At 35.9% G+C, this 13035-nt stretch overlaps 2 protein-coding genes and 1 pseudogene across 2 annotated transcripts; all 3 read right to left on the bottom strand.

Moving 5' to 3' along the window:
- Window positions 1-417: 417 nt before the first annotated feature.
- On the bottom strand, window positions 418-2559 carry LOC142531245 (pentatricopeptide repeat-containing protein At2g15690, mitochondrial-like). The gene has a single exon (XM_075637340.1). It carries the CDS (start codon window positions 2463-2465, stop codon window positions 630-632), a length of 1836 nt encoding a protein of 611 aa, XP_075493455.1. The 5' UTR covers window positions 2466-2559; the 3' UTR covers window positions 418-629.
- A 2912-nt stretch (window positions 2560-5471) lies between these two features.
- LOC142531262 (putative carboxylesterase 1) lies at window positions 5472-6678 on the bottom strand (annotated as a pseudogene).
- Window positions 6679-9730: 3052 nt separating this feature from the next.
- On the bottom strand, window positions 9731-10853 carry LOC142531377 (2-hydroxyisoflavanone dehydratase-like). Its single transcript, XM_075637479.1, has one exon. The coding sequence runs from the start codon at window positions 10762-10764 to the stop codon at window positions 9802-9804; it is 963 nt and encodes a 320-aa protein (XP_075493594.1). The 5' UTR covers window positions 10765-10853; the 3' UTR covers window positions 9731-9801.
- Between the last annotated feature and the right edge of the window lie 2182 nt (window positions 10854-13035).

Raw genomic sequence — 13035 nt, 5'->3', positions numbered from 1 at the left:
ATTTGGACAACGGAAAACCACCTTGATGTCTAATCCCGTGAATTTCTCTATCTTGTCATTCTTGCATATGCACCATTCTTACACTATTCCAGTATCTGTTGTTGCAATTGATGAAAAGAAAGCATCAAAGAACGTAACTAGGAAATACGACCCGATCTATTGGGATGCTTGATTCAGAGATAATTAGATTTGTCCGGAACTTGTTTACAAAGGCGAGGGAAAGAAAAAAATGTATTCTTCGTATCGAATTGATAAGAATCCTTCTTGTGTGACTTATTAGAAGTTCGTGGATTAAAATTGTTCTGCCATATCTATATTACTTACTAGCGGCATTTGAGAAATATCTTCCAAACCTTTTGCCAACTAATTGCTTGAGGTGAAATACTATCAGTTCAATCGAAGCACCATATGCGGAAATTGGAAACTAGAGAGTTGAATGGAAGGGAAATCAACTGGTACAATAACTTTGCCACTGACGAAGATACAACCAACGGAGAGAATTTGATAATTTGTCATCTCTACTCCTGCCACAAATTCTCTAATCGAGCCTGTCGTCACAGAACAAGGGATTCTGGGGAGGTATCACCGTCAAACCACCTTGTACGAATAACTTTTACCAATCGTTGCATTTACCAGTAGTCGTTACAAGAGCATTTTCCTTCCTTGAAATGATGAAATCTTTTGTTGTCTCTGACGATCAACTCCCTGCCAACAATTCTCGACATGATCTTAATAGCATTGTGACAATCACCACAAATACGAAGATTCTTAATGATCCGAAGGGGTGTCCTCGCAGGAGTGCTAATCAGACCATATGCAATTGCTAGTCGTTCACTATGGTAAAGCAGAGCTTGCTCCTTTGCCTCCTGATCGATGTCATGGAGAACATATCTAGTGTCCGGCACATATACTTGCTCTTTTTTCGCAGCCAACAGCTTCTCATCATCCTTGTATAGAGTTGGGCTACGGAACTCCGGTATCCTGTTCCTCCCAACAAGCATGTTAATTGCAGACTGCTTCTTTGGTGGAGGAGTGGGGATCTTGTTGGCTATAGCCTTTGAAGGGTCAAGGCCAACCATCAACTCCTCGGCATGATCTTCAAGATCAACGTCTCCATGTATACGAGCATAATTCATCACTGCCTCCCAGATAACAGCCGTAGGCTCAAATGGAAGAGTTTCAATATATGCCACAGCCTCTGCCAGATGCCCAGACTTCCCAAGGACACCAAGAAGTCCCAAATAATGTTCAATCCCAGGAGCAATCCCATAATCAGCCTTCATTGATTCGAAGTGTAAAAAACCCTCTTCAATAGCTTCAGCACTAGCACAAGCCTCGAAAACAGCCATAAAAGTTTGCTCAGTCGGTTGTACTCCTAACTTCCTCATCTGCTCAAACAATGCCAACCCATCATCACCAAGCCCATTTGCTGCATACCCAGTAATCATCAGGTGCCAAGAATCTATATTCCTATCGGGCATGTGATCGAAAACTCTTCGTGCATCAGTCATACTTCCACACTTTGAATACATATCAAGAACCTTGTTATTCAGTAGGAAATCACTCCTAAAAGTAGACCTCAAGAAGTAGTCATGGATTTTCTTTGCCTCCTCAAATTTCTTCGATCTCCCACACATTTCGAAAAGCAAACCAAAACCTTCGGCATTAGCAGGAACGCCCTTGTCCATATGTTCAACCACTTCTTTTAGCTTCCCCTCACGACATAAACTCAAAATGTCAACAATATCAGAAGGCTCACCAGAACTCGTTGCTTGATTATTCACCACAGGACCTTGATTCTGCACTTGGCCAGCAGCAGTTTGCCCATGTGATCCCCATTGAATCTGGCTTTGTTTTTGAGGAAACCCCTGATTAAAATTTTGATTATAATCACCACTCCTCGGATTCACACCTCCTTGCTGCGGATAATTATGACTCTGATTATAGTTTTGAGGATAACCCTGGTTACGCTGATAACCTCCTTGGGGAGGATGATTTCTAGTAAAATTTGGATTCTGATTTTGTGCGTATACTTGATTCTGATGGTTATTCCACCGATTAGCATTTCCATGGGGAGGTGGATAATTCTGGTTCTCACTTGGAAAATTTGCGCTAGAGTCAGACCCTCCCTGCTGGTAATATCCCTGACCAGTATTCAAATTTCTTTGATTTGCATAACCCTGATTCAGATTCTGAAAATCATTGTTTCGCGAAGCCCACTGATTTTCAGGGTTTTGATTGAAACCCAAAGAAGAAGAAGACTGAGAAATCGGCCTCTGGAAATCTTCTGGCGCAGCTGAGGTAGAGAGACTTCTAACGGTGGGGAGTGAGAGGTTTACAGTTAGGGTTATGGTTCGTGGTTTGGAGTTTGAAATGAAGGCGGCAGATGGGCTTACCTTATAGAGACAAGCGACAACGTTTGAAGAAAATCGAGCCCTGCGAATCGCCATTAGAGGAAACACCATTATCTCTGCGAAGTGAAGTGAGAGCTTAAACCCTAATCCTTCATGTTCTGGTGCAGGTGACGATCTATTCGGGCCTTTATCTGTTGGATCCGGGCGCGCACATATTCGGATTAAAATATATATATATATATATATTATTAAATAGAAATGTTTAAATTAAATTAAACTACATTGGAAATGTTATTTAATTAATTATTTTTTAAAAACATCAGATTTTAATGGAGCTGCAATTTACAAACTGGACTTTAGACTACATGTATAACGAGAGTTATAAATTAAGTTACACATTATATTTGAAATTATAAATTATTCTAAATATATTTTTGAAAGTGTATTTCCAAATAAAATATAGGGAGAATTTCGACATTTCAAAACAAATGTATAATCTAATTTGTATTTTTCATTGTATATATAGCATTTTCCCCAAAATATAATGATGTCAAAATAGTGCATCTCCATTTTTCTCTGCGTCAGATTTCTCTGCATCAATTTAGAGCAGAGAAGTTTTCTTTTCTTTTTTTGAAAAAAAAGAAAATTAAATAAAAAATTTGAAAAAAAAAAAAGAATGGCAAGAGCTCGACCCACTCTTCTTGAAATAAAAAAAATGAGTGGGTCGAGCTAATTTTAAAGTGAGTGTGTGAAGAGCTCGACCGACTCATCTCGACCCACATGAGTTGCAATTATTAATAAAATATAATATTAATTATATCAAATATAAAATATAATTATATCACTTAAAAATTTTAAAAATACACATTTGATAACTAATAAGAAAAAAAATTAATTAAATCAAATAAAAAAAATATTCCGTGAATATTCTTGTGGCGCCCAAACCTCGCCACGTAATCATGCAACATGTGACGTCATATGCATAAATTTTTTTCTTTTCGAATACGTAATAATATAATGCATATACGACAAAATAATGCAATCATCCCACTATCTACGTCAGTGTAGCAAAAACAGTATAATAAATACACACATACAACTCCAATAAGACAATAAGCTATACTGTCTCTATCTACTATCAACTACAAGATTGTTTGACTAGACACACCTAGTCCTTCACCACTATCATGTCTCACGCATAGTCCTGTAACCTGCCCAACAGAAACAGCCCTCAAAGGGTGAGCATATACAACAATCATCATCGTAATACATAACAGTTATATTAACAACATAAAATATAACTGAAATCATAATAGAAATACCCCCTTTGTCGTTTCTGGACAATCAGCCAACAACAACCTCAACAACATCACAATGCAACAACATCGACGATACGTCGCACCCCAACACCGGCGACAGCAATATCGTCGAACGAACAACAACATCGACGATACGTCGCACCCCAACACCGACGACAGCAATATCGTCGAACGAACAACAACATCGACGATACGTCGCACCCCAACACCGGCGACAGCAATATCGTCGAACGAACAACAACATCGACGATACGTCGCACCCCAACACCGGCGACAGCAATATCGTTGAACGAACAACATCAACGAGACGTCTCCCAACAACGATAACCAACAACATCAACAATAATAAACAACAAATATAATACCAAATCACCCAAATCCAGTGATTTATCATCGTTCAACACAATAGTATTCATCAATACTAAACAATAACAACATATGCTCGTACGTCAACCCGTACCTGATAATCGAGTATATATACAATCTGGCTATTTCTTTAATCCTGAGGCTTGTGATGTATCTAAATAATTCTACAATAATTATCAGATCATTGTCACCGTATCAACACAGTTATAATAGCCTCAATATATAACATCAAATAGTCCAACAACGATTAGTTCAACAAAATATAAAACTCGATTATAAATTCGTATTGTTCAACAATTTAATAATCCGGTGTATTTAATTCACAATACTACCATCAAATACACCATAATTAATTAACTTCAAATAATAGGCTATTTTACAACATCCGTCAAATTACGAAAACTTTATATCAACGTGTAGCCTATACTTCGTAGACTCCGAATATATAATCAGAATTAATAACAACTGACAAACAACTCTCCAATCTCAATCCAATGATTAAAAATCCCTAATTATAATAAATTAGGAATAATTCAAAACAACAACACAATAATCTTCTCTACTTCGTTAAAATTATACACTACTCAACAATCTTCAATTTCAGTATGATTTAACAATTTATTTGATTTATTCCAGAAATCGACGAATTTCAAACATCACCAAAAATATAAAATTTATACCTCAAATCGAAGACCTCGTGTCAACGATCCCAGAACTGAAGTCGGTTTGTCGATTGGATAAACCGATAAATCGCAAAATCAAAAAGAAAATCAAAACACTATATCACCTTGTATCTGCTCTCACCTCTCTGTCTCGTTTATCACATATGAATTCCACCGACTCAAATAATTAATTAATTTTTTTAAATTTTTTAAATATTATATTATATTATATTAATAAAATAATATAATATAATATATTTAACATTTCAACAACAGTACATCCCTTTGGACCACTCAAATGATCAAATTTTTCAAAACTCAAAACATGAAACTTCTATATCTTTGAGTTTTCTACGTTATATCCAAATCTCAAATCAATTGGACTTCATATGACCAACATATATCATATTTCATTCTTTAAAAATCATTAATTATTTAGTAATCTCATATTACTAAATCAACAACTTGTGATATTACTTCAGACATTACAATTCTTTTTTAGAGTAAAATTTGAAATAGATGAGTTGGAGATATATATTGTATTTTATGCATAAGTTACACTATTTTAAAACAGAGTTGTTTTAAAATACAATTTTGGATATATCGGTTTGTTCTATACATGCGGTAAAATGTTCGGAGCTGAAAATTTTGGGATAACGTATATGCACACAAACCAATAAAACATGGCCATGTTTTTATTACATTTGTCGGCCCCGAGCAACTTGGACACGTACAATAGACTACTCTGTCAATAAATGAGAACTTTAAAAAAAAAAAGGCAAACTTCGCAACGTCTTCAATTAGTGCTGGGGATGCTTCTGTAACGAACATGAAACATATAAATTTACGTCTTGGAATACACCAAATCCAGTGCTTAAAATTTCATGGGACTGATTTCTATCACTGATTAAGAAAAAGGGCCAAAACTTTGAGCACTGCAATGGCTTTGGGGGTGGTGGGATTGATCAAGTTGAAAACATGGTTTTCCCCTTTAACCTCCACAACCTTAACTATTCCATTCCACCCACTCTTCTTCAATACTTGCATGTAATACCAACCCCTAAACCTTAAACTATCGTTTCCAGCGACATAAACCAAAATCCTTTTGCAACCAAGCATCTTGAGACCCGGATTCACCAGGGGGTCATCCAGCCCTGTGGTATTCGGGTATGTATGTAACCAGATTGCTTCAAGGAAGTTTCTTGTATTGGCATCAGCAGATTCATTCCCCAGTCCCACCAGCCTCTTTCCCAAAAAATATGGGCAATTGAGAAACATCTCGTTAACTTTTACACCAGGATCCGGATTGTCCATACCGACCCGGATTGCCATATGGTGTGCTATGTTGCCACCTGCACTGTCTCCACCTAAATATAAACACGCACAAAATCGGCATAATTTGTCAGCCAGGGCTCACCGTCATTCCCACTGGAGTGATGAAATACCCATTTCAGTGCTAGCCATGAATCTTGATAAGCAACGGGGAGAGGGAACTCGGGGGCTAATCTGTAATTAATCGACACGGCGATAATATTAGCTTTCGCGACAAGTGAGTTTATGTGGTAGTGGTAAGTTGGAGAGAAGGCGGATTCAGTGAAGAATCCACCGCCATGGTAGTATATAAGGAGTGGGATTTTGTATCCTGGATCAACCTTTTTTGGAAGGTAAATCCTCGCAGAAACATTGAGATCTTTCGCAATGCTTACGTCTTTGGATTGAACCCCGGTTCTTGGATCAGTTGACGCAGGAAGAAAACCTTGTCCGATGAATCTTTGAATTGTACCATTTCCTTATCAAGGGATAAATATCGTATAGGATTTCATTAGCGGAGTTCGCAGCAAATGACAGGGTAAGTAGTAAATGAACACTGTAGGTTAGTAGTACTAAGAGGAGAGTGGAATTCTTACCAGAAAACATTGTGAGGAACTGGAATTGACAAGGTTTGAAGTAGGACGTGTGGTGAAGAAGAAAAATTAGATTTTGAACACTATATTTTGCGCTACATTAATGTTACACCAAAATCATCTTCAACTAATTGCACTACAGTTCACACTACAATCGAATATTCTCAGAATATTCTTTTTTATTTCAACATTAATATTTATATTTCTTAATAAATATTTATAGTTTGAAAATACGATAATCATTAGAGCTTATAGTTTATATATTAAAATTAGAATTAATTATTTTGCATAAAATATTAAATTAATTGAATTAATCATGTCATATAAAAAAATTAATCAAAATATTCTTTGAAAAAGATATACAAGTAATTGGGAGTAAAAAAAACACGAGCATTTAATATTAAATGAATAATACAACACAAACACAATATTAAATATTGGAAGAACTATATTGTTCTCACAAATGCTCAATTAATGCATTTCGTAGTTCATAGTGAGCATCTCTATTTTTAATTTTTTTTATAACGAATGAGAAATTCTTTAAATCTTGCATTATCGTCATTGACCACCATAGGAAAGAAAAATGGATGACAGAATTTTATACAAAGATTTGAGCAAAATTACTAATCCAATTCTGCGTGAGTACACTAGAACTCAACAACAAAAAATTTTGCAAAAAAGACTTGAAGCTGAACGTCGAGATAATGACAACTTTGGATCTTATTTTGAAGATATTGGAGGATCGGGTTCTGGTTTACCTAATTACTAAACATCATTTTTTTATGTAATCTTTTTATGTTTCGTAATTTTGTTGTTTATTAGTTGTTGTTGTTATTATTTGTTGGTTATTCGTAATTTGTACCGTTTCTAACGCATTAATAATTTAATTTGGGGTTTTTTAAAAAAAATTATATTTTAATACTTAATTGATTTTAAATCAAAGTATAAAAATTTTTATTATTAAAATTTAAAAATTTTTTTAAAAAAAACTTAACTTAATATTTATTTAATTTTTTAACTAATAATTTATAAGTTTTATTATTTAGTTGAAAAATTAAACTAATATAAAACATTTCAAAAAAATAAAAAAAATAAAATTATAAATATATGTAGTTGTGCCATATCTGGAGTGAGAATTGAAGTCAACCTATTCCAACTTTAAATTAGAGTTACATTGGAGCAAATATTTCAACACTATAACGGTGTTAATACAATTGTAGATGCATGGTTGGAGTTGCTCTTAGCATGTTCGTCGGAACGGCCGTTAAACGGTCGGAACGGCCGTTGCGGAACGAGAACGGTGACCGCCGTTCCAAAGTTCCAGGGCAAAGCGGTGATTGTTTTGTAGCGCTGTTCTTCGACGTTTTAGCGGCGATTAAACGGCGATGCGGAACGGAACGACGGAGCAGAACGGGAAATGTAGGCGGTAGTTGTGGTTTTTAGTATAATATCTTGTATATTGATCCAATTGTTGTGAGACCACTTCCATTAGAAAGATAAGATATAAGGCTATAACTTTCATGTTTTTAGTTTTGTTCAAATTATTAGGGAAGACGAGCCAAAAGTGACCCGAAGTTTATCAAAATTATTATGCAACACAATATACTGATCATGGTTACCGTCCTGGAATTGAGGAACAACGTCGTTTCTTGGAAAGTTTATCAGAATTTTCTATTGCTAGTGATAAAGAACACTCAGCTAATTTTACCCAATCATACATGGGTGTCGAAGAACATATAAGATGTCTTGGATTGGGGGGAAATCGACAAATTCAAATGACAGATAATATGGATCGATGAGTTACAATTGGGACTCTCAGCATGTTGGGTATGATTCGACTGCATATCAATTAGGTGGATATGGATATCAGGGTAATTATAATTCTAGACACGATTCTTTTGATAGATCATTTGATTTTTCAACATCTGGTACACATGAAATTAGACTATCGTGGATTTGATTATGGGTCGTCTCAATATATTGGTGATAGATACAATGAATCTTCATCATCTATATGGCGTGGTGTTGGACATCATGGTCCCGAGTATAGATTTTCAAGTACAGCTGATACTTCTATTGTGTATCGTGGATTCAGATACTATAATCGTCGTGACGAAACACTATTACAAAATCAGTCATCCCATTCTAATGATCTTTCGTCATCTCAATCTAATCAATATCCCTATGGACAATCACGTCAATATCCAAATGTTCGAAATCAATTTAATCTACGAGATACTGATGAAGAATATAACAATGATTTCGCTCCTCCGCGTCACTCTTCATGGTATTAGCTTTGGTATGTTATAATTTTTCGTGTGTATTTCTTATTGTGCTATTATTGTAAAATAGTTTTGTATTGATATATTAATTTGTAATAATTTCATATATTTTATTTTTTAGTATGATGTAATTTATATTTAAAATTTTTTATCAATTTTTTGAATTTATTAATTTTTTTATACAACCGTTCCGCAACCGTTCCGCAACATAACATTGGAACTGGAACGGTAGTTGCCGTTCCAAGCACCTGCAACCGTTTCGGCGAACCATGGCTCTTAGGGCATGCGCAATGTGTTAAATGGGACATTGTGAGTGGGCATCACAGGAGAGAGAGGCATTCTTATTTTTTTTTATTTTGTTTTAAATTTTTTTTAGGTTTTTTTGGATTTTTTATTTTTTTAAAACTTTTTAAACTAATCATTTTTTTGGATTTTTTATTTTTATGTTTTTTAACTTTTTAATTATGGTAATTTTAAATAAATTGTGTTCATGTCTTGTTTGAATAATTCCTCTGTCGTGATATTTTTTTCTAACATCTATTTTATTTAATAAAAATATTTAAATAACAATAATATTATTTTTTAAAATTAGTAAAATTATTTTATTAAAAAGTAAGATTATTTTTAAAAATTAGAATAATAATGATTTAAATGTTATATTTATTCAAAATCGAAAATCCATTTGTATTAAAATAATACATTACAAAAACTTTCTCCAAAATACAAAAAGAACGTAGGAGTATAAATTAGTAGAGAATTGAGTTAGAGTTGAGTTATTCTGTGTGCCATTAATCGAATTTAAAATTGAGTACAAATAAAAATATTGTGCATTGTAGGAAAGTATTATTTATACTTTATTCTTTTATTAAAAACCTTCCACAGTTTTTTTAACCATTGCAAATGAAATGATACAACTATTCAGCATTAATAAATGAAGAAACCTTTTTTATCATAGCCACGCCATTTTCACTAGTAGGAGCAAATACACTGAATACATGAACCTCTCCTGCAACATCCACAACCTCAATCTCTCCGTCCCAACCATTTTTCTCCAATACCTCCTTATAATGCAACCCTCTGACCCTGAACACATCCTTCTCCGCAACGTAAACGAGCAATCTCTTGCACCCTAAACTGGCAATTCTTGGATCAGTATCCGGATTGATCAACGGGTCGTCGCACCCTTTAGTGCTACTCGGGTTGGCGAAGTTCCAAAGTGCATCCAGAAAACTCTTCGAATACATGGGATGAGTCTCTTCATTTCCCATGGGAACCTCGCCCCAAAAGAACGGGCAGTTCAGAAATGCCCCACGTAGAGTGATTCCTTTCAACTTCTCAATCCCTGCACGTAAAGCTACGTAGTGTGCTATGGTTCCACCGGCACTGTCCCCGCCTATGTACACACGATTGGCATCTGCGTGCTCTTTGATCCATTCTTCATGATGCCCCTCTTCGGTGAATTGAGTGGCGATCCATTCGAGGGCGAGCCAAGAATCTTCGAAAGCGATCGGGAGAGGGTGTTCTGGGGCCAACCTGTAGTTCAAAGACACTGCAACAACATTTGCTTCAGCAACCAAGTGGTTCAGGTGATTCTGGTACAGTTCAGAGAAGGCAGATTCGTGCACAAAGCCACCGCCGTGAAAATAGAGAAGGATGGGAAGCTTCTCGGCTGGGGAGGCGTCCTTCGGTAGGTACAGCCGGGCGGATAGGTTGATTTCTGGTGCGATTTCGACGTCTTTGGATTGCACGCCGGTTTCGGGATCGAATGATGGTGGAATCAAACCGCTGCCGATTAATCTTTCAACTCGGCCATCTTTATAGTGTCTCAACAAGGGAGAAAAATCATGAAGAATCTCATTTGAATTCGCTGCAGCCATTGAAAGGGGATATGGGGAATCAAGATTGAAGGGCTCTCGAGGTTATGCTGGCATTATTTTCTAGATAAATTTATGGATGAGAAGAAATCTTTCAGACAATAAAGTCAAATTTGTACAGCATTGAAATGTCAATTAATTACACCGATTTTTTTTTGTTGTTGAAGGAATCACACTGATTGGATAATAATAATAATAACAATAATAATAATAATATCTCCTTCATTTATAATAATAATAATAATGATAATAATAATATCTCCTGCATAGGTCCAGCAAGCAACGAATTGCGATGGTACAACCAGCTACTACCAATCCATTGTAGCATTTTGGAGAGTCTCCATAGAGCTTTTAAAATTAATTATATTATTTCAACAAATAATTATAATATATAATATGTATCTTTAAATATATCAAGAGAAAGTGATTTATATAATTCTACATGCACGCACAATCTTTTTATATTTATTAATAAAAATACAACATATGATTAATTTCTAAATTCAAAATACAATTTTACAAAGAGAACCTAAAATACAAAATATGCGTGTTTTATAAATTATTACTTTCAATTTTATCAATCTAAAAATCACATTCAATTATAAGTCTCCTCTGATGATTTCACCGATCTATATCTTTCAATTAACTTGATCTATATTAACAAAAAAAATATAATACTTTTACTATAAAAATTAATTTTTTCCATGAATAGTGTAAATTCTACTATTTGTCCAAAAAAATTGACATGTGAAAATTTAATGAAGTGGGCCATGCGATTGTGGTCTTCATCACCAAACAGCTGCAGGCCATGAGTTGTTGATATCAATGTTTTCGCTACTCTTCTGGAAAATCGACATCTATTTTGATGGCTTCAGTCTTCAGACAAGGCGACGGCTGCAATATATATTGACCTTTTTCTGAAAAAAAAATTCCAGCGTAATTTTAGAAATTTACATAATAAAATAAATTTACCTCCATTGTTGGGTTTGGCCCAACTCTTACCCAAGCCCAAAAACCCAAAATCCATTCCCAAAAGCCTTAGCATACTAAGTTTTATGTCCTATATTTTTTATATCGAGGTTTTCCCTAAGGAGTCATGAGATTGGGACAAAAACAATAGCGTGAAATTGTACGTTGTACTCTTCATTCTTCTTTTGTGTGTAGTGCTTTTTACTTGGTGCATGCGAGCTCTTCTCTTCTCTTCTTCTTCTCTATTCCTCAAGTGATATACTACAGTGTGTGTGAAATTGGAAACTGCCCTCGGTTCCTTGTGCTGTCTCGATCAGTGTTGTAATGCCCGAGATTTTAGTTTGATACTTTTGAATTGTTATATATTATGAATAAGGCGATGGAAGAACAGACGTGGAGAAGCGACGTTGCAAATTGAGTTTGTTGACAAAGAGAGAGACCGCACCCGCGCCAAGAAGTAGACAGCACCCGCGGTGCAAGGGCAGAAAGTTGTGTTTTGAGGGAAAAAGCCACCGCACCCGCGCTATGAAATATACCGCACCCGCGGTTGATGGACAGAGAGTTGGCTGTTTTTACAGTAGGGACACCGCAACCGCGGTGCCAGACAGAGCGCTCCCGCGGTGCTGCTACAGTAGGGTCACCGCACCCGCGGTCCAAGAATGAGCGCACCCGTGGTCGCTGTTCCTGATTTTTTGATGGGGCTGCCGAGAGCTAAGCGCACTCGCGGTGAAAAGCTACCGCACCCACGGTGCGACGTGTTGAGTGAAAAATAAGACACTTGCCCTTGCCATGCATATATGATGTGTTGTCTCCTTCATTTCCTCACCAACTCAGCAGCAAGGACCGAGAAGCATTTCAGGAAAGGTGCAAAATTCTTTCATCTTAGAAGCTAGTTTGTGCAAGATCTATTCATCCGATTTTCAATCCGAGTTAAGATTTGTGTTCCTCTCATCACCAGCTTCGAAAGGATATTGGGAATGGACAGATTTGAACCCGAGACTTCGACTTCGTTAGACCGAGAAGAGAAAGGAATAAATCGATGTTAACTGGGAGATCGACTTGAGTTAGATTTAACTTGAGTTTTCCTAAACCACATACTTGTATGGTATTGTTTTTATACCTTTGTGTTTTAATGATCGTGTTTATTCTATTGAATTAGAAAGTAGAAAGCAGAGAGTTATTGAGTGAGAGTCACTGACAGAGGGGCTAGACTATGACAGAGGAGTCACTGGTCCATTGCACATTGTCAGAATAGGGTTAGTCTTGGACAGACATGCCAAGACACTGGACGTTTGGTATATCGAG

The sequence above is a fragment of the Primulina tabacum genome, chromosome 17 (genome assembly GCF_025594145.1).
Source record: "Primulina tabacum isolate GXHZ01 chromosome 17, ASM2559414v2, whole genome shotgun sequence".
NCBI lineage: Eukaryota > Viridiplantae > Streptophyta > Magnoliopsida > Lamiales > Gesneriaceae > Primulina > Primulina tabacum.
The sequence above is the reverse complement of the archived record's forward strand: the minus strand, read 5'-3'. Positions and strand labels throughout refer to the sequence as shown.